This window comes from Arabidopsis thaliana, chromosome 3 (assembly GCF_000001735.4).
Source record: "Arabidopsis thaliana chromosome 3, partial sequence".
Lineage (NCBI taxonomy): Eukaryota > Viridiplantae > Streptophyta > Magnoliopsida > Brassicales > Brassicaceae > Arabidopsis > Arabidopsis thaliana.
The window spans coordinates 16,075,672-16,097,435 of record NC_003074.8 but is presented as its reverse complement, the minus strand read 5'-3'; the positions used below and the strand labels follow the sequence as shown (position 1 = coordinate 16,097,435).

General features: G+C 32.6%; 3 protein-coding genes, 1 non-coding gene and 1 pseudogene across 10 annotated transcripts; 4 read left to right on the top strand and 1 right to left on the bottom strand.

Moving 5' to 3' along the window:
- Nucleotides 1-35: 35 nt before the first annotated feature.
- On the top strand, nt 36-959 carry AT3G44485 (Low molecular weight phosphotyrosine protein phosphatase; the record flags this gene model as incomplete). Its single annotated transcript, NM_001339145.1, has 5 exons — nt 36-317; nt 389-474; nt 700-718; nt 762-804; nt 949-959. The coding sequence occupies exons 1-5, from the start codon at nt 273-275 to the stop codon at nt 957-959; spliced, it is 204 nt and encodes a 67-aa protein (NP_001326882.1). The 5' UTR covers nt 36-272.
- On the top strand, nt 959-6,976 carry RPP1 (Disease resistance protein (TIR-NBS-LRR class) family). Of its 5 annotated transcripts, NM_114316.3 has the most exons (8): nt 959-1,210; nt 1,390-1,575; nt 1,663-2,206; nt 2,333-3,440; nt 3,527-3,826; nt 3,934-5,347; nt 5,437-5,466; nt 6,551-6,921. In NM_114316.3, the coding sequence occupies exons 2-8, from the start codon at nt 1,395-1,397 to the stop codon at nt 6,556-6,558; spliced, it is 3,585 nt and encodes a 1,194-aa protein (NP_190034.2). In that variant the 5' UTR covers nt 959-1,210; nt 1,390-1,394; the 3' UTR covers nt 6,559-6,921. The 5 variants fall into 5 exon arrangements, with proteins under 5 accessions (NP_190034.2, NP_001326419.1, NP_001326421.1 ...); NM_001339143.1 differs by having other exon boundaries at nt 959-1,575; NM_001339141.1 differs by having other exon boundaries at nt 1,022-1,575; nt 3,934-5,349; nt 6,551-6,976.
- Nucleotides 6,977-10,867: 3,891 nt separating this feature from the next.
- On the top strand, nt 10,868-12,681 carry AT3G44470 (annotated as a pseudogene; the record flags this gene model as incomplete). Of its 2 annotated transcripts, none has more annotated exons than one of them (4): nt 10,868-11,164; nt 11,247-11,297; nt 11,449-11,499; nt 12,474-12,681. The 2 variants fall into 2 exon arrangements; another variant differs by lacking the exon at nt 12,474-12,681 and adding an exon at nt 11,586-11,594.
- A 475-nt stretch (nt 12,682-13,156) lies between these two features.
- AT3G00730 lies at nt 13,157-13,484 on the bottom strand. The gene is made up of 2 exons (NR_143851.1): nt 13,403-13,484; nt 13,157-13,315 (listed from the first exon to the last, which is right to left on the bottom strand). It is a non-coding gene; the product is annotated as an uncharacterized misc_RNA (transcript).
- A 2,045-nt stretch (nt 13,485-15,529) lies between these two features.
- On the top strand, nt 15,530-18,004 carry DPBF2 (Basic-leucine zipper (bZIP) transcription factor family protein). The gene is made up of 5 exons (NM_114314.5): nt 15,530-15,614; nt 15,702-16,520; nt 16,665-16,736; nt 16,850-16,879; nt 17,235-18,004. Exons 2-5 carry the CDS (start codon nt 15,714-15,716, stop codon nt 17,319-17,321), a joined length of 996 nt encoding a protein of 331 aa, NP_566870.1. The 5' UTR covers nt 15,530-15,614; nt 15,702-15,713; the 3' UTR covers nt 17,322-18,004.
- Nucleotides 18,005-21,764: the final 3,760 nt, after the last annotated feature.

Genomic DNA, 21,764 nt, shown 5'->3' with positions numbered 1-21,764 from the left:
TGATTACAAGAAGAAAAAGCACCATCAATAGAGAGATTAAAGCATCCTAGTCGATAATATGAGTTTGAATGTTTGTAGAGGATATATTAAAGGCTTATAATGTGTGGAAAGCCAGAGGCAGATAAGAAGGTACCGTTAGTGTTTTTTTGGTTTTTGCTGGACTTTGGAACTCTTTTTAGGAGATTTTTCAGAGCATTTTCATTGAATTTTTAGGTCTAGCTAATGTGAGTATGAATGTTTGATGTTTGCAGAGGATATATTGAAGGCTTATAATGTGTGGAAAGCGAGAGGGAATCCCACCCGATGCAGATAAGAAGGTACCGTTGTTGTTTGTTGTTGTTTGCTGGACTTTGGAACTCTTTTTAGAACACTTTCATTGAGTTTTCAGGTTAAGCTAATGTGTTCGTATTGCAAGAAACACAATGCAAGTTTGTTCCTGATCCATATGATGGTGGAGCTCAAGGTTTTGAGAAGGTAATTACCATTAGAGACTAAGCCAGTTGTGGATTAGTAACTTTTTGGTTTAGGCAGATGCTACCTATAAAATTTCAGCTATGTTGTCTTTTCAAAATGGTTGATTTGGTTTATAAGACTTTACTATGGCATTAGCATACCATTGTTGTCACTCCCAAATTGCCTTCCGTTCGAGAATTTTGCAAGGGGGAATGCTTATATTTCCTGTTTGATCTATTTTGTTAGGACAAAAGTCACTTCGAAAGTTGAATCTTGATCTGTTACTTGTCTACCTGTTTCTTTCATAGGTACTGGACTTGCTAGAAGATGCTTGTGAGTCTTTGCTGGACAGTATTATAACAGAAAAATGATGTGAAGCTTGAAACTTGCTGATATAAATCTTGTTAAACTGAACTCTTTACACGATTGAATGATATGAACTCTTTACAAGATTGAATGATATTAACTCTTTTGTTTTATCATTATTATTATTAGGAGAGAAATAGAAAGAAAAAAATATATATTGTGTGGACGTAACTTTGTTTGAGACAGTGAATGGTGGAGCATAGGGACAGTAATTTTGTCGTTTGCAATATTTTCCACAAAATCTCACTATATTTTCCAGGAAACATCCATGGAGTTTAGAGTCGTCAACGATCTATATCTTCAGTCACACAAATCGTTTCAACTACAAAAATTCCACTAAACCCGTGTGATTCTTCAACTCTCTAGAGATTTCTCATCCTTTCATGTATCGGTGAGATTTTCCAACTATTTTTAAGTTTTGCTTAAGGTTTTATCACTGTGGAATCGAATTGATTGGACTGGCTCTTGATGATTATGCTGATATTGATGCTTTGATTAGTGTTTTGAGCTCATTTCTTGATTATGTGTTCTTGATTTTATATTAATTTCTTGATTCTTCGATAATCAAAGTTCTCATGGGTTCTGTAATGAGCTTGGGCTGTTCCAAGAGGAAAGCAACAAATCAGGATGTTGATTCCGAATCTCGTAAAAGACGAAAGATATGCTCAACAAACGATGCTGAGAATTGCAGATTCATTCAGGATGAGTCATCTTGGAAACATCCATGGAGTTTATGTGCCAACAGAGTCATCAGTGGTCTGTATCCATTCACATAAAGGCCATCTTAAATCTTGATCCACTCTTTACCATACTAATGAATTATTCTTATTTCCCTTGGCTCAGTGGCAGCCGTAGCTTTAACAAATTTCAGATTCCAACAAGATAACCAAGAAAGTAATTCTTCTTCTTTATCTCTTCCCTCCCCTGCAACTTCTGTGTCTCGAAACTGGAAACACGATGTCTTCCCGAGCTTCCACGGAGCAGATGTCCGAAGAACCTTTCTTAGTCACATCATGGAATCGTTCAGAAGAAAGGGAATTGACACATTCATTGATAATAATATAGAGAGGAGTAAGTCGATCGGTCCTGAGCTCAAAGAAGCTATCAAAGGATCAAAGATCGCAATCGTTTTGCTCTCAAGAAAATATGCTTCTTCGTCTTGGTGTCTTGATGAGTTGGCCGAGATCATGAAATGCAGGCAAATGGTGGGTCAGATTGTCATGACCATTTTCTATGAAGTTGATCCAACTGACATAAAGAAACAGACCGGTGAATTTGGAAAAGCCTTCACAAAAACATGTAGAGGTAAACCAAAAGAGCAAGTTGAGAGATGGAGAAAAGCTTTGGAGGATGTGGCAACAATCGCCGGATATCATTCTCACAGCTGGTTTGTCTTCTTGATTTATATTCTCCTTAATTAATATTTCCTTGTTAAAGTGTATTCTTTCAGATCTTCGTGACCATTTTATCGCAACGATTGTATATTGATTTGATATCTATCCTCTATTGTCAGGAGGAATGAAGCAGACATGATTGAGAAAATATCCACTGATGTTTCAAACATGTTAAATAGTTTCACACCATCAAGAGATTTCGACGGGTTAGTAGGGATGAGAGCTCATATGGATATGCTGGAACAATTGTTGCGCCTAGATTTGGATGAAGTAAGGATGATCGGGATTTGGGGACCGCCTGGGATTGGTAAGACAACTATCGCCAGATTTCTGTTTAATCAAGTCTCCGACAGATTCCAACTTAGTGCAATCATGGTCAATATCAAAGGATGCTATCCAAGACCTTGTTTCGATGAGTACAGTGCACAATTGCAACTACAAAACCAAATGTTGTCCCAGATGATCAATCATAAAGATATCATGATTTCTCATTTAGGAGTGGCTCAAGAACGGTTGAGAGACAAGAAAGTGTTTCTTGTTCTCGATGAAGTGGATCAATTAGGACAACTAGATGCCTTGGCGAAAGAAACTCGATGGTTTGGTCCTGGAAGTCGGATTATTATCACAACAGAAGATCTAGGAGTTTTGAAGGCTCATGGGATCAATCATGTTTACAAGGTCGAATATCCATCAAATGACGAGGCTTTTCAAATCTTCTGTATGAATGCCTTTGGTCAGAAACAACCACATGAAGGTTTCGATGAGATTGCTTGGGAAGTTACCTGCCTTGCTGGTGAACTTCCTTTGGGATTGAAGGTTCTAGGCTCTGCTTTGCGGGGGAAGTCCAAGCGAGAGTGGGAAAGAACACTACCAAGGTTAAAAACTAGCCTCGACGGAAAAATCGGGAGCATTATACAGTTCAGTTACGATGTCTTATGTGACGAAGATAAATATCTATTTCTTTATATAGCCTGTCTTTTTAACGGCGAATCAACAACCAAAGTGAAAGAGCTTCTTGGAAAGTTCTTGGATGTGAAACAAGGTCTTCACTTATTAGCTCAGAAATCTCTCATATCCTTTGATGGAGAAAGAATACATATGCATACTCTGCTCGAACAATTCGGAAGAGAAACTTCTCGTAAGCAATTCGTTCATCATGGCTTTACGAAACGTCAGCTTTTGGTTGGTGCAAGGGGTATATGTGAAGTGCTCGACGATGATACAACAGTAAGTTTTGCCATTGCATCTGCCCCTGTTAATTGAGTTTATTTGATAACAGTAATTACTTATATTTCTTTTGGCTCATGTTTCAGGATAGTAGACGTTTTATAGGGATACATTTGGAGTTGTCTAATACCGAGGAAGAATTGAATATAAGTGAGAAAGTACTTGAAAGAGTGCATGATTTTCATTTCGTTAGAATCGATGCTAGTTTTCAACCTGAGAGACTGCAGTTAGCACTACAAGATCTGATTTATCATTCTCCAAAGATTAGATCACTGAACTGGTATGGTTACGAGAGTTTATGTTTGCCTTCAACTTTTAATCCGGAGTTTCTGGTCGAACTTGATATGCGTTCCAGCAATCTTCGGAAGCTATGGGAAGGAACTAAAGTAAGTAGTTTTGATGAAAACTTTCACTTTTTATAAAAAATTATAATTTGTTTCCGTAAATGTTTATTAGCCAATTGTATCAACATGATCTTCTTTGTCAAATGCAGCAACTTAGAAATCTCAAGTGGATGGATTTGAGTTATTCTAGTTATCTGAAAGAGCTTCCCAATCTTTCAACTGCAACTAATCTCGAAGAATTAAAGCTTAGAAATTGCTCAAGTTTAGTGGAGCTCCCCTCCTCTATTGAAAAACTCACGAGTCTCCAAATATTAGATCTTGAAAATTGTTCGAGTCTTGAGAAGCTCCCCGCTATCGAGAATGCGACTAAGCTCCGTGAATTGAAGCTCCAAAATTGCTCAAGTCTAATAGAGCTCCCTCTTTCTATTGGAACTGCCACAAATCTGAAGCAATTGAATATTAGCGGATGCTCAAGTCTCGTGAAACTCCCATCCTCAATTGGAGATATCACTGATCTCGAAGTGTTTGATCTATCTAACTGCTCAAGTCTGGTGACGCTTCCTTCCTCTATAGGAAACCTTCAAAACTTGTGCAAGTTAATTATGAGAGGATGCTCAAAGCTAGAGGCTCTTCCAATCAACATCAACTTGAAATCTCTCGATACACTTAATCTCACAGATTGCTCTCAGTTGAAAAGTTTTCCTGAGATCTCCACACACATTTCAGAGCTCAGGTTAAAAGGAACTGCAATAAAAGAAGTTCCCTTGTCGATCATGTCGTGGTCTCCTCTTGCTGACTTTCAGATTTCATACTTTGAAAGCCTCATGGAATTCCCGCATGCTTTTGACATCATCACGAAGCTGCATTTGAGCAAAGATATACAAGAAGTTCCTCCATGGGTCAAGAGAATGTCTCGTTTACGTGATCTTAGTCTCAACAACTGCAATAATCTGGTATCACTCCCCCAACTTTCAGATTCCCTTGATTACATATATGCAGATAATTGTAAGTCCCTCGAGAGACTGGATTGTTGCTTTAACAATCCAGAGATCCGTCTCTATTTCCCCAAATGCTTCAAACTGAATCAAGAAGCCAGAGATCTCATCATGCACACTTGTATAGATGCGATGTTTCCAGGTACACAAGTGCCTGCCTGCTTCATTCATCGAGCTACTTCTGGGGATTCCTTGAAAATCAAGTTGAAGGAGTCGCCTCTTCCTACAACCTTGAGATTTAAGGCTTGTATCATGCTTGTTAAGGTTAATGAAGAACTGATGAGTTATGATCAGACACCGATGATCGTTGACATTGTCATCAGGGACGAACATAATGATCTCAAAGAAAAGATATATCCAAGCATATATCCAAGCATATATCCACTTTTAACAGAGCATATATACACATTTGAACTTGACGTAGAGGAGGTGACTTCCACGGAGCTTGTCTTTGAGTTCCCACAACTCAACAAAAGAAATTGGAAGATAGGAGAATGCGGGATACTCCAAAGAGAAACGAGATCACTTCGCCGGAGCTCTTCGCCGGATCTCTCGCCGGAATCTTCTCGTGCGTTCTCTCTCTCTCTCTCACTCTCTCCTTCTATCTCTCTGTCTCATGAATTGGTTAATGATTCGATTTCTCCTAATGGGTTTCAGGTGTTTCTAGCTACGACCACTGTTTGAGAGGTAAGAATCATGGGTTTGATTTCTCCTTGAGTCATTCGATGGATTCGATTATTGGTTTTATTTTGTGTGAATGGGAATTAGCTGTGAAATATGGGTTTTGTATGGATTTTATGAGTTTTGTATTTGTCGTGTATTTAGAAAGATGAAACATTGATGTTCAAAGCTTGCTATTTTTTTATCTGTATAGATAGCTCCGAAGGATTATCTTAAAGATGAAACATTGATGTTCAAAGCTTGCTATTTTTTGTCTCGTTCAATATCTCTACAGTGTGTTTTTTGTTTTGTCTTTTGCTATTTATCTAACCAAATGCTTTGAATTGGTTTTTGTGAAAGTGATTGGGATCATCAATAAGACTTAAGTTTAGCCACGAAAGTCGTGTAAAGCTAATGTAGTTATATAATGCTTGATTGATGGATATCTCTATTTTGCTGGTTTCATTTCTTGCAAGTTTCTAATTCTCTGGCATATTTTGTTGTTGTTGTTTGTATCCTGTAATTAGTTAGTGTTGGGAAATTTTCCAAAACAAAGCAAACTTATAAGATTGTGATGGACACAATCGCTAGTCTAAGTAAAGAAGCTTTAATTACCACATTCCAAGATGTGTAAGATAAGACAATAATTTAGATAGGTTAGTTCTACTGATTTTGTCAATTAGTCGTATGGATGAGTATTTACTAGTGTTCTAAAAACCACTTATATGGTATTAATGTATCATACACATGTAATGATTTTGTCATAAACATTATGTCTAGCTACCGGAAACCGTTTGCAACCAAGACATTGATTAATCATTTGAGTCTGATTTGGCAAGCTAATGTAGTTATATAATGACATGTTCTTTTAAAACTACTAATATTTCTTGCAAATGTTTTCTTGCGTTTGATTTATTTGTGTATGTTGTTGGCATTTTTGGTTGCAAGTTCTGTTTTTAATGAATCTGATTGGTCTTTTCTAAATACTAATCGACTTCATCCTTATCAAATTTGATTGGTTTCATCATTTGAGCTAATTCTATCTGATTCTTGTACATTATTTTAGTATTCGTCTATGTTTGATGACATATCATTGATGTGATAAATGCAGGTGATTGAAAATCTAATAGGAGCTTCCATTGTGTGTTGATTGGGTATCAAGTACTGCTTCCAAGTGATCCAAATCCTGCTTCAGCCTCTGGACTTGTTCTTTCTTCTAAGTGAGCCTTTTGGTAATAATTTTCCATCTGTAATGTGCTTGATTGCTTGCAGTGTTTTCTTTGCGTCTCTTGGTGTTTGTTTGGTAAAATCTGTTTCTTTTTCTCTCTGAGAGATCATCACAAGTCAATAAATAGATCATGTGTTTCAGATATGCTCGTTTCATGCGTATGTATCATGTTTTATCTATGTTTGGTAAAACTTATATTGTTGTTGTTTCATTTGTTTTAGCATATATAAAACTGAAGTTATTAAGATTTTTTGGAGTTTCTTAATTTCATAATACATGCTTATATGCTTTGATTTTTATATAAAAAAAAAAAATCATTAAAATGGAAGTTTAAATGTCAAATATAATAATTTGAAATTTATTTGATTGTAAATATGGATTTGATCAGTAAAATAAAAATTAATATGGTTAGATTAAGAATTAAAATATAATTAGATAAAATTATAGGCATTTTAGTCATTTTTTATCAGAAGCATCTAGATGGATCATCCAGCTCAACAAACAAGCAAATTTTTTTTTAAAAAAACAATTAGATGGATCATCCTACTGAACCACCAAAAATGGAAACGAACATCATTTAGATGGATTAGTCAGATGAATCATTTGGATGGACATCCCAAATGAGCAAACGAACAGACCTACAAGGTACAAACAACAATAGAGATTGAATTAAATTTGGTGTATCCTATCAATTCTGGAGATTTACTTACATAATGAATAATTAACTGTATTGCAAATCAAATCACAAACTTGTTCCAAAATTAGTTCTGCTTTATCCATTCATATAGTTCATAAACTTAAACAAGACTTGAGAATTGAACAATGATCCAAATCCCTACAAATTTAGATTAGACCATCAAAACAAACATGATCTACAAGCATCAGTGAATTGTCGAGAAGGAAATTTTAAAATCGATAGATAACTCAAGAAAGCTCAAATCATTTTAAATTCTAATTTGAATACACTCTCCAAAGAGAAGATTGGATTGCCGGTAAGTGAAATAGAGTTTTTGACCTCAAGGAGAAGAAAAAAAGTGAAGGATCTCTGAAAAAAAAAGATAAGAGAGATAGAGAGAACTTCTCTTAAATGGGTCTGACATTTGTCGTATTGGTGTCGTTGGACCTTTCTACGGAGGTTTTGTGTTTACCGGCGAATCGATTCCGGAGGTCGAATATGGACCCGTCGTTTTTGTAGAAATCGTTGTGGATATGGGCCGCTGGGAAGCCCAAAGGCCCATTAAAGAATTTTAATGAAAAAAACCCTAAACTTAATTTTTAATACAAAAACCCCTCATGTAAGAAAGTCCAATGAAAAAACCATTCAATTAATAATCAGTCAATATAAAACATCTTACTAAATTATTAATGCAAATCACCTTTTAAGTATGGAGTTTTATTAAAATGACCCGTTTATTTATAACTAGGTAAGGCCCGCCTAAATAGGCGAATGAAAAAATGAATTAGAAATTTTTATTTATGATATTTGAATTCTAAATATTAAATACTCATACCTACTTTTTTGATATTTAATTTATTATTAAAAAAAAATCGAATTTCAATTTCACAATTTCCTTTTTAACTATTTATACTTTCATAGTAAAATGAAATTTAATTTTACACTTTGATGATATTTGAATGTTAAATAGTAGTTCACACAATTTTCTGTATTTATTTTATTAATTTTCTTAAACCAAATTTTAATCTTACACATTTGATTTTGCTATAAAATTTAATTATCTATTTCATCATAATAAATCCAATTTTGATTATTTTCACCTTATTTTAATGGATAAGTGTTGTATCAAAATAATATGTATATCATATCAAATCTATATATTAGCTCATATTAAAATAACTAACAAATAACAAAACATAATAAACAAAACAAAAATGAATAATTCAAAAAATATTTTGGAAAAGAAACATTGTTAAGATATAGTTTTGCTATATGCCATAATCTCATAAGTTAGTTTTACCTAATGTCAAACTAATTTAAATGACTTCAAATTTATTAAATAATCAAAAATCAATCCCTCTAAACCATATTTTCCTAATTTTTGGTGTTTTCACTAATGACAACATGCGTTGAAATTCTTAGACTAAGACAAGTATGAATATACTAATATTCTCTCTAAGTATTCAAATAAAAATATTATATTACATTGATGAATACAATTGAAATCAATTAATTTAATGTTAATTAAATTATTTTGTTATTTGAAACTTCAATGTTCTTTTTAATTAGTTAATATCCATACTAAATGATTTTGTTTTATATTTGATACATGCTAAAAAAATTTAATTGACCAATAACACATATAAAAACAAATTTGTTAATTTTCGTTTTTGTTAGTAAAAATAAATATTTTTATTAATTTATAGACATAGAATTTAGTAAATGTAAATTTGTTTCTTTTTTAGGTTTTCTATTTTTATAAGAGAATAAAAAAGTTAAATCTTAAATAACACATGTAAACATCTGATCGATAAAATTGACATGTGTCACGATCTTATGAGTTACTAACTTCGAAAACCATACTTTATATGGCAAGATTCCGCTTAAATATATTTTGTTTAATCAATTTTGTGTTAATGTTTATTAAAATATGTAAATATAAATTTTTAAAACTTGGTAATGTCGATTTAAATTTTTCATCGTCGTGTTACCGTCATCCATTAAATCCTCGTAAGTCTTTTTAAAACCACTGTAAAAGGTTTTAAAATCATATACAAGAGTTTTTAAAATCCTTATAACTCTTATAAAGTCTTCAAAAATATATGTAAATCATTTTTCAACTTTTCAAAAAAATTATTATAAATATTTTACAACATTTGTAAATATTTTTGAACTATTTTAAAACTCTTGTGAACCCTTATAAAAGGTTTTAAAAAGATATACAAGATTTTTTAAAGAGTCGGATTTACAAGAGTTTTTAAGAGTTTTGGCAAAAAATTATTGTCGGAATATTTTTTGCGGAAAAAATTATTATTTTATTTTGTTAACCTTAAACTTTTTCAAAGAATAATTCACTCTAATGCCCTTTTCTCAATGCCCTTTTGCAACTCTACCCTTTTTTTCCCATTTTCATTTCTACCCTTTCTAATACTTTTCTCCCCAAATTACCCTTAATGAGCTACCCACAGACCTAATTCATTTCTTCACTCTCTCTCTTCTTCCTCCATCGGAAATTGTGAATGCCGTTGAATCTCATGCCGTCGGAAATAATGAGTTTACTCGCCGTGAAAACCCATCTTCGCCGTCGTAAGTAGAGCTGTGTGTCGCCGTCGAATCTCTTGCGTTTTCCAGGTTTGATTTTATAATGTTAGCTTAAATCTTCGTTTTCGAATTGGTTTATTCGATTTTGGTTGTTGATTATGTGAACTCGTTATTTGAATCCTGATTCAATCGACAGTTTGACATTTGCTTCAGCTTCGAATTTGAATTTTGTTTGAGATTTGATGATTGAATTTGTTTCTAAAATCCTTGTACATTCGTTATACTGTTCTAAAATCCTTTTGAATTCGTTATACTGTTTCGTGATAGATTTGCTTATGTGAATTTGTTATACTATTTCGTAATAGATTTTGGTTCTGATTTAGTGTTTACCTCTTTTGCATATGCTTTCGTGATAGATCTATGTCACTTACGCTTTAAAACGATTTGTAAACCATGTTAACCACTTTTCAAAGCTTTTAAAATCCCTTGTAAATTATTCTATGCTACTTACGCTTTAAAACGATTTGTAAACCATGTTAACCACTTTTCAAAGCTTTTAAAATCCCTTGTAAATTATTCTATGCTACTTACGCTTTAAAACGATTTGTAAACCATGTTAACCACTTTTCAAAGCTTTTAAAATCCCTTGTAAATTATTCTATGCTACTTACTTACGCTTTAAAACGATTTGTAAACCATGTTAACCACTTTTCAAAGCTTTTAAAATCCCTTGTAAATTATTCTATGCTACTTACTTACGCTTTAAAACGATTTGTAAACCATGTTAACCACTTTTCAAAGCTTTTAAAATCTCTTGTAAATTATTCTATGCTACTTACTTACGCTTTAAAACGAATTGTAAACCTTGCTTCTCTCTGTAGTGACAGTGTTTTTGTGGGTGTTGATTTTGTTGTTATTTATCTTATCAGGTTATAATGCTAGAATTGTATTCTGTTTGTGGCTTGTGGAAGTTGACAAACAATATGACTTGGGAATTTGAATTAGACATTGATTTGGGAGCTTCTTTAGTGCTCATTGATGAGCACATTACCTATCACGCGTTGGTTGATATTCTTGTAGAGGATTTTCAAATAGATAGTTCAACCAATTCTTTGAAGCTTAGTTACAAGTTAGTCTCCACGTCTACAACCATACAATCTCATCCTCTTTATATTAGGAACGATAGACAGCTTGCAACTTTTATGCACAAATTCTCACAGAGTGGAGGATTGCTTCAGTTATGTTTGACTGTAGAGCAAATTTCTGTGACAGTTGAGCAGGTTTTTCAATAACCTTCTTGTGTTATAATTTAAAAAAATCCTTGTAAAATCATTATTAAGTCAGTGATTGTGCTTATTACAGGCTGAGACTACTTCAAATCCTTTTGTTTCTCATTCTGTCCCTAATGCTCAGGTACTAATCGTTTTAAAAATCCTTGTAAAATCATTATTAACGTTTTTAAACCCCTTTTAAAAATCCTTGTAAAATCATTATTAACGTTTTTAAACCCCTTTTAAAAATCCTTGTAAAATCATTATTAAGTCAGTGATTGAGTTTATTACAGGCTGAGACGACTTCAAATCCTTTTGCTTCTCATTCTGCATCTACTACTCAGGTAATAATCCTTTTAAAAAATCTTGTAAAATCATTATTAACGTTTTTAAACCCCTTTTAAAAATCCTTGTAAAATCATTATTTAAGATAGATTGATGTTTGAGGTAATGTTCTTTTATGTGTACTAATGAGAAACAATTAACATAGTTTTGTTAAAGAAATTGTTTAAAATCTAAACTAAATGATAATTTGTAATTAAATTAGATTGAAGTTTCCGAATTATCTAATAACATATTACCAAAATAAATAAATTTACATATATACAATTCGAATTAAAATAGCATGATATGTTACGAAAACGTTATTAAATTATTTCCGAAAATATTGGGTAGTTATGAATTTATTGATTTTAAATTCGATTTTTAAAAGAACAAAATCCAAAATATTTATTTAGTTGTAGTAGTTGTTAATTTACTAAATTACCCATGCAAAAATTCATTTAGTTAATTTTAAACTACCCTTATAATATTGTAATTCACACCATGCTTCCCAGTTAATAATATGGATAGTAAGTTATTTATATTTATATTTGGATACGATTCTTAGACACTAGATAAATAGTTCCTTGGACTTGGTAATTTAGAGGTTTAAAATTTGAGCTATCATTTTTGTTTTAAACTCTTATAAAAGAAATATTTTGTTTCGCATATTAAAATAACGTTTTATACTGCCAATGCACTAATCTCACAAAAATTTCGTTTAACCATAAGTTACTTAGGAAAGAATTGTATACCACTTGTTCAGTATGGATGTTTTAAATATAAGATTCTTTCATTTTCTTACTATTCAAATGTTCATCAAATATTAACATTTTTACATTTTGGAATAATGTTTTCAATATATACCAATAGCCTGTCACAAATACACGTAAAAAAAAAAAAATCTGATTAATCCATAAGGTCAGTAAAAAATTTGGGCTAGTTCTAAAAAGATGGATCCAACTCGCAACCTGAACACCATCTCATTTTTTGGTAGCACGAGGGGGGAATTGGCCCAAAAATTGGATAGGGGTCAAGACACAATCGAGCGTCGGCGGCTTACTCAAGTGCCCCACGAACCACATGATTTGTTTTCGATCAGAGCATCCAGCAGCGTAATCCGATTCTACTTGACTAAGCCTCGTGCTCGTCCAAGGCGGAAGTTTACTTTATCCAACAACTTCTTTTTTGATAGTACGCTATGATGATACAGAGAAACGTGTGGTTTCTGAACCCATTGAGATGATCCAAAAATTTCACCATTTCGATTTTGCTAGTCCTTGGGAATAGCATAGCGACGAATAATTCAGAATTAGAATAGTTCCACCAGTCCAGGAGACAAATCAATAGGAAATGCTATTTGCTTTGTATGAAAAATCTAGAAGTCAACATTCTATTCTAATCTCTGGAATTCATGCCAGGGATTCCTCCTCCGTACTTTTCCTTCTGTTGGCTTTTTCTAGAGCTGTCAAAACGGGCTGTCCATGTCCATTAGCCCAGTCCAATAATGTCCATTTCGATATTGGACAAATAGTGTCCATGTCCACTGAAGCCCATGCCCATTAAAGACCATGCCCAAATGAGTTGTCCAATGGGCATAACAAAACCAAATTTTAACCCAATAGTATTTGCTTCATAATCAATCCAATTATCAAATCCAAAAGCAAATTTAAACAACAAAGTATTAAATGATTTAAGTATCAAATCCAAAAGCAAATTTAAACACAATTCAAGTATTCAACAAAGTATCAAATCCAAAAACAAATTAAAAGCAAAATTAAACTTCTTCTTGTTCTCCCTCGCTATCTTTGTCTTCATTAAGGAACTCAATATTATCATCTAAGTACAACAGAAAAGAAGAACTCAATATGCATTAAGATTCAAATTGATTGAAATATGACAAAAGAAAAGAAGTCAGAAGCATACCAATCTCTTCAAAGTTGCGTAGCCAATTCCTCGCGCATATCAAAGCTTGAACTGTAGAAGGAAGGAGACAACTCCGATACTTGTTTAAAACCCGACTTCCTATGCTGAATGAAGACTCTGAAGCTACATTTTTAATGAGGATGCTTAAGACATCACATGCCATAGTAGACAACTCCTTAAACCGATTAGCTGAAAAAGCCTTTTTCGTAGCCCGTGAGAAATTGATAATAAGAAAGACCGGCACGACTAAACTTAATCAGTGTACTTTCCAGTTTGAGTTTCAGTTTATAAAAGGGGTAGATAGCAATCCAAGTCTTATACCCGAAATGCTACAAATAACTTGAGAAGTGTCTAGAAAAATGAAGACCAAAAATATATATATATATATATATATATCTAGTTCACAACCGCAAACTTGAAATTGTCTTGTTTGGCCTCCTAGTATTAAAATTGTATGAAAAATCAATGATGATAATTTATTTTCTTCTTGCCTAAACTATGCTTGTTATGGCTGAAAATAAATGAATTTAAATTTAGCTCAATTGCACATAAATTAAAGGTAATTTCTAGAAGAATTTTGGAGGAAAAACTGAGAATTTAAATGATTATTGATTTTTTTAAAAAATAATTAATTAATTACATAGATTTTTCTTTTCTATTTTGTTTTAAACCATACTAATTAACTCCACGAGAGGAAATTAAAAGAGTGTACAAAAGTAACTTCAGAAACAAAAAGTGTAGAGAATATAGCTAAACAATCCGCCTTAAAATTACATAAACAAGAAATAGAAGAAAAAGAGAAAAAATGAAAGAAAACACGGAATAAATCAAATTATATATACTTATAAAACTTGAATTAAATACTTTTTTGTCAACAATATGAGTTAAATAAAATAATAAGACATTAAATATGAAAGATATTTAATAAATTTATCAAGATAAGGACGAAAATAAGATAAAATTAGTCATATTAATTTTTTGGCTACCTAATTTGAAAATATTGAAAAACTTACCTACTCATATATTAAACATATAATTGGGGTAGAATTTATGCGCACAAATATTCTGTGTAAAACTTTCATATATTTGGTCTAATGAAAACAAATCTTAGATCTAGATCAATTTTCATGAAATAAGACAAAGCTCGCCGTAACGAAGCTTGGCATGACGAAGCTCGGAGAGATGCCGCATAACCCTAGCAGCCACTATATTGAATTAACTATCCAACCTGTTCGCATCTCGGATTTCTAATATTGTATTCACACGAGTTCGAATAACTATTACTTTATAATATTTATTTATTTTAACGTATACAACAGATGGCAGATATCGAGTTAAATATGTGAATCAGCCGTTACGATATTTTAAAACTAGAAAATTATTTAAAAATATTGCAAAATACCATTTAATTTCATTGTTCATAAAAAAAAGAAATTTAAAAACTTAAAAACTGATTCAAAAATTTGGATTAATTATCGTTAACAGTCTTCAACACTACAACAACATGTTTCTAATTTATTTTATATTTTAATAATTAAACAATATATACGTCTGCACATTGTTGCTCCGACATAATCTAGTATAAAAATAGTTGCAGCATATGTGAAAAGCAAGCAGCATTTATTACTCAATACTTATAATTTTATTTGTTGTATGTATTAAGGTTTTGTAGCTTTAAGAAAACGCTTATAATATAAAATAACTTCTAGAAGATATTTCATGCGTATACAATAAATATTTGTGAAAAAACATTTCGAAAACGTGTACAACATATAAACTATTGTGTTATCTTTTGACATTCAAACAAATGTTGACAATGTAATTTTATCCATGATATGATTGGCCAATTAGCTGCGAGGTAAAAATCCGTATACGAGTAAAAGTAAGATAAAATTTCGCAAGAAGAATTTTAGCAGGAAATCTAAGACAAGTGTCATGAACGTGTCAATCAACAAACGAAAAGGAGAATTATAGAATCCAGATTCGACGTACCACATTAATAAATATCAAAACATTTTATGTTATTTTATTTTTGCTCTGGCAGTTACACTCTTTTTCATTGCTCCAATAAAAAAATACTCGCATGCATGCATATATATACACCATAGTAAACTCCGCCTCTTCTTCATTTTAAAAGTATCAGTTTACACTGACACAATCCTTAACTATTTTCCTTTGTTCTTCTTCATCTTTATTACACATTTTTTTCAAGGTAACAAATAATCTTTTTAAGTCACTTTTATACTCTTTAAATCTTAGATTGATATATGAATGCATGTTAATATTTCAAGATTTATAGGTCTACCAAACGATGTCGGTTTTCGAATCGGAGACTTCGAACTTCCACGTCTACAACAACCACGAAATCCAAACGCAACCGCAAATGCAAACGTTTCTGTCGGAGGAGGAACCGGTAGGGAGACAGAACTCGATTTTGTCACTAACTCTTGACGAAATTCAGATGAAAAGCGGTAAGAGCTTTGGAGCGATGAACATGGACGAGTTCCTAGCGAACTTGTGGACAACCGTTGAAGAAAACGACAACGAAGGAGGTGGGGCTCACAACGACGGAGAGAAGCCGGCGGTGCTGCCACGTCAAGGGTCGTTGTCCCTCCCTGTGCCTTTATGCAAGAAAACGGTCGACGAGGTTTGGCTCGAGATACAAAACGGTGTACAACAACATCCACCGTCGTCGAATTCCGGTCAAAACTCCGCCGAAAATATTCGCCGGCAACAAACCCTTGGTGAGATCACTCTCGAGGATTTTCTTGTTAAGGCTGGTGTTGTACAAGAACCGTTGAAGACAACGATGAGGATGTCGAGTTCTGATTTTGGTTATAACCCCGAGTTTGGAGTTGGTTTACATTGTCAGAACCAAAACAATTATGGTGATAACCGGTCGGTTTATAGTGAAAACCGACCGTTTTACTCGGTTTTGGGAGAATCTTCAAGCTGTATGACCGGGAATGGGAGGAGTAATCAGTATCTGACCGGTTTAGATGCTTTTCGGATCAAGAAACGGATAATTGATGGTCCACCTGAAATTTTGATGGAGCGGAGACAACGGCGAATGATTAAAAACCGCGAATCTGCGGCTCGGTCTCGAGCCCGGAGACAAGTAAGTCGGAGTTTGGACCACAATATATAGGAACTGTGTTTTGTATAACATGACTATAGGGGCCATTGGTTAAATCCGGTTTGAAAATTTATTTTTTTTGGCCAAGTTAGAGTTAGAGACTAATTTGGGTTTCACTCTTTATAGGCTTATACTGTGGAACTGGAGTTGGAATTGAACAACCTCACGGAAGAAAACACGAAGCTGAAGGAAATTGTGGTAATTTCTTGATAAAACATTATTTATAACGACTAATATAAGCTATTAAGCTATGATTCATATTTGGAAAACAATATCCTAGTAACCATTTTCAATTTAATACTTTTTGCTAGGAGGAAAATGAGAAGAAAAGAAGACAAGAGGTAATACTCCAATTTCCATATGTACTAAAACGGTTACTTAACGAATATGAATTATCAAAATACATCATTTTGGATTTATGTGTGATATTGTTGGATTCAAAGTTGACAATATCGTTATCTAACAAATATAGCTTAAATGATAATAAGTTAATAACTAAGCTGTGATGGGTTAGTGGTTTTTATTTGAAGTATGAACTTTCATTATAAATTAAGATAGAAATTGATTTTTTCAAGTGATCTTCTACTTCACAATTTAGCGACCATAAAGTTTATATAATTTTAGTTTTTTAAAAGAAAGAAGTTGATCTCTGTGGTTAAAAATATAAATAAAATAAATTAATGAAATGGCATGCAGATAATAAGTAGAAGCAAACAAGTGACTAAAGAGAAGAGCGGAGACAAATTGAGAAAGATTCGGAGGATGGCCAGTGCCGGGTGGTAAATAGATATGAGAGTTTGTGTAATTTACATATGATATTTTATTGATCGTTTCTATCTATACACATAAATATTTGTATCTATATTATATTTTGAGACAAACATGGAATTTGTGTATATAGGATCATTTCTTTTTATATATACTCATAAATCATAATCGCCAGATTTAGTTTCTATGTTTTCTTCATCTTTCTCCGATGCTGAAATTACATCGTTTAATCCGATAATTTTAATCATGTGTTAGACTGTGAGTGTAGATGAAAATTTTGAAGATATTAGAATACACCACTTGCTTTAAGCACATGTTATACAACATACCGAATTATTTCTGTATACACAAGCTGGAAATATTTCATCTCCACTTCTTGATTCTCACATAGTAATTTTCTGAAAAATGCCCTTACATCATTTCCAGAAGCCACAAAACAAAGACCACATTATAGTTATTGAACCTTTTTTTGTTTTTGTTTTGGTCGTCTGCTATATTATCTTCAAAGATATTTTGAAACAATTTTATTACACATGATGATCGATCACGATTTATATATCCCAGGATACAACCGATCACGAACTAATACCCAAACACACTATAACTCAAGCGAACTTAATCTACGATATGTTTTCGAAACTACTAAAATAAAAACTTACTTTTAAGAAGCAAGAGAGAAGCGAGACTTTAAAACTTAGAGTGTTTTGTGTTTGTGAGAAATAATGAGAGACTTGGTCTCTTTATATATAGTAGAGAGAGGTAGGATTTGTGAGAATATTCTCAGGATATGGAATATTTTGAGAATATGGAGTATTTTCGTAAGATTCAACCCAACAAGCCCAATAACTCACAAGCATAACGGTCCACAAACCCGACAGTCCTCGAGTCGACGACGTGACAATTCGCTAACCCGCAATCGGGCTCAGCCAAGTTCGGTTCGATTTGGTTCGGTCCGGTTTGGTCCAAGTTTCCCACTTCACACCCTTATTTCTCATTCAATACAACTTCGTTTTTAACGTATGAGTATACCATCTTGTAGTACTCTTTACCAGCCTTCCATTGCACTAACAACCCGACAATTCCGTTTAACCGTTTAAACGAAATTTGGCTGGAAAGTTACCGAAAAACTATTATGTCAAAAAAGTTGCAACATCCACGACGTGCATCTCTCCCCACAACAATTGGATCATCTATTGACGGTTCTTCCTTGCACCATACCAGCATCTCACCCCACAACACTTGGATCATCTATTGACGATTGTTCCTTGCACCATACCAGCGATGAACAATCTTACATCTAACACTCGAGAACACGACTGACGGTTCTGCAGCATTCTGAATTTTTTTATTAGACCTTCTTTGGTAATCAAACCCTATATCTAGAATAAAAGCCTTTCAATCCTTGATTACTATGCCAATGGGCTTAAACAACCTCTCTTATTATCTTGCGTTGAGTATTTTTTCATCTTCTTTTGATGATATTGTGTGTAGTGGTAGAAAATTGAGTTGAACCTGTATCAATTTGTCTTTTCTGGATTTTGTATTAATTCAACAAGAGATAATTAGTTTATTTTACCAAAAGTTACATTATACTTCTAAGACAATAATATATGTAAAAGAGAAAATTTAGTCAATAAAGATAAACTTTTGTGAAACAAAGAAAGTAGAACACAATCATTTTCTTACAAATTTGTTAAATTTGTAACATTTTAGTTTTGTTGTAAAATTAAAAACCAATTACAAGAAGATATAAAGGAATGCCCAGAAGAAGAATTTAACTAGCATTTTCAAATTCAACCAAGGCAAGAAAATAGTATTAACACAAAACTATAAGAGATCAAGATAAAATAAAGCTATAAATTTTGGCTTTTTGATCTCCTTCAAATTCTTCAAACTCGAGATACCGCTAACAACACCATCTATTAAGAATGGGCACAATATCCAAACTCGAGCATCCGATCCGAACCCGATCCAAAAAATCTGATCTGAGCCCGAACCCTAAATTAAGAAATACTCATACAGATTCTAGACTTCCAAACCCAAAAACCCAAACATGAACCCAAACAGGTTCTCAAACATACCGACAATTTAAATATATAGTAATAATATTTATATTTGTAATAACCTAATTGTCCAAAATATTTAGATTTTTAGATATTTTAAATATTTTAGGGTATTTAATCTATTTTAGGTAAACATTATTCAATGTTTAGGTAAACATTATTCAATGTTTAGGTAAACATTATTCAATGTTTTTAGATATTTGCATATTTTGATAGATTTAGTTATAAATTTTTTTGATTATTAGGAATTATGGGTAATCTAAACCCGTTCCCATACCTCTTAACCCGAAAACCGAAAATAACTAATCCAAACCCAAACGAATACCCAAACGCACATAGCTAGTGTGGCATCCATCGTCAAGTTTGGACACCCGAACAAGTCGAGATACTCTAGATTTAAACATTGTTTATAAATAGAGGCAAACCCTTATCAGTCAATGTGTTGAATCGAAGTTCCAGGTGCTTAACATGTTGCATGTATCTCGAATTTGTAAAAGCATCAATATTCCCCAAAGTAAATATAGGATCCACATAATTCGGTTTCCTAACCTGAAGATTCTTGCAATTCTTACCAAACATTTCAATACACTCACGAGAAATTGAAAGCTGCTGATATCAAGTTCAATGGATTTATGGCACTCTAGCTATCCTCCCCATTGATTCATCTATAACTTTTAGGCAAGTGCACAAATAAACGCTGTAGTATTTAAGGATCGAATACATAGAGGCAAAAAAAACATATGTTATAATATTTTTTTTCTGTTTTAAAATAGTTAGTCGTTTAAGGTTTTTGTACACGAATTAATAAAACAACTAAATTTTTTTACTATACCCTTGTTTAATGTATTTTCTAATATTTTTAGTGGTTAACACACTAGAACAATGAGGATATAATTGGAATTTGTACTAAATATTTACATTGAAAATCTAAAATGACAACTATTATGAAAACTAAAGTAGAATAATAGAGAGTTGTAGGAACACATGTGAAGTTTGTAAAAACAAAATAAATAAATTATAGATATAGAATATAAACAAAAGAACAAAATATCATAAAAGAAAATACAAATCAGATTTCTATTATGAATTACTCTAATGGCGTTTTAGTGATAATTCATATGAAGAGACTATAGAAATCCATAAACATTGGCTAGACTTGTTCTAAATAATTTAATCAAGCATTGAGAAAAGAATCTAATAAATTCACAAAGCTTGATAACAACAACTTGTGGCTAGGTTGCTTAAAGAAGCTTTGACAATAGGTGAATTAGCCTAATTCATCTAAGGCTTTAAGAACAAATAAAGATAGACAACAAATTTGAATCATATCAAGAGAAATACATAGAAAGGTGTTTAGATGGTGGTTCTTTTCGTCTCAGGTCTTCCTTGTTTTTCCGGTTTAGTAGTTGTTTGTGTTTGTTATTCCTTCTTCTTCTTCCTTTGTAGTTTTTCGATCTTTTTTCTGCTTCTCATTTGTCTTTGTAAGCGTCTGTCAAAAACTAAAATGCTATAAAATTTCACTTTTTACCAAAAAAAAAGTGTTTAGATGGTCATTCCCTTTGGAGTCCCTAAAACTTCTTGATGAGACTACTCACATATGACCAAGTACATGTGATCATTGTAGGATAAGGGAGAGTTGCCTCAATAATCGTGCCCAAGAGAGTTATCAATTAAGAGCCTCTAATTAGGATGGTCAATATAACTAGGTTCATTACAAGAAAATTATTGTCGGTAACCTAGTTTCTCCTTTTTAAAAAAAAAAATGGTCAGTTTTCATAAATTTGCTTTCAGTAGACAAAAAGAAATTATGAGTATGATCACAACATGAGTGGACAGTAAATTTGCTTTAGCAAGTTGCAATATATCTTGTTTTGTGGCTTACAAATGAATTGAAGTTGACGCAACCTTTTGATTTTGATGCTTTAAATTTACATGGGGCCAATCAACACAGAGAATTAAAGAAAAATAAATATGATTTTTCTTCAAATTAAATTAGAGTTAACAAAAAAAAAAAAAATGGTTGGTTTGATAATGGATTACGTTAGTCAAAATATTGTTTTTTTTGGTTGGGTTTATTCATTATTTGATTTTATTTTTCTTGATCATGTATTAAACAGCGGATAAACTATCAAATATGAAACGTTCTCCTCATGTATGCTGATTTCTTTTCTTTTTTTTGAGAAATGTGTGACGAATATTTATGTTCTGAATCTTCACAATTAATCAATTTGACTGGTGTGGAAAAAAATAAAGATGTGCCTTTCATTGCGTGTGAGTTGTGACGTAAAGGAGAGCCAAAATTGATTCTTCTTGCTACGTTGTTTTCTTCCCAAAGTGGAAATAACGAAAGATCTGAGAAGAGAGACCCAAAAAAATATCTAGGATGTAGCAAAAC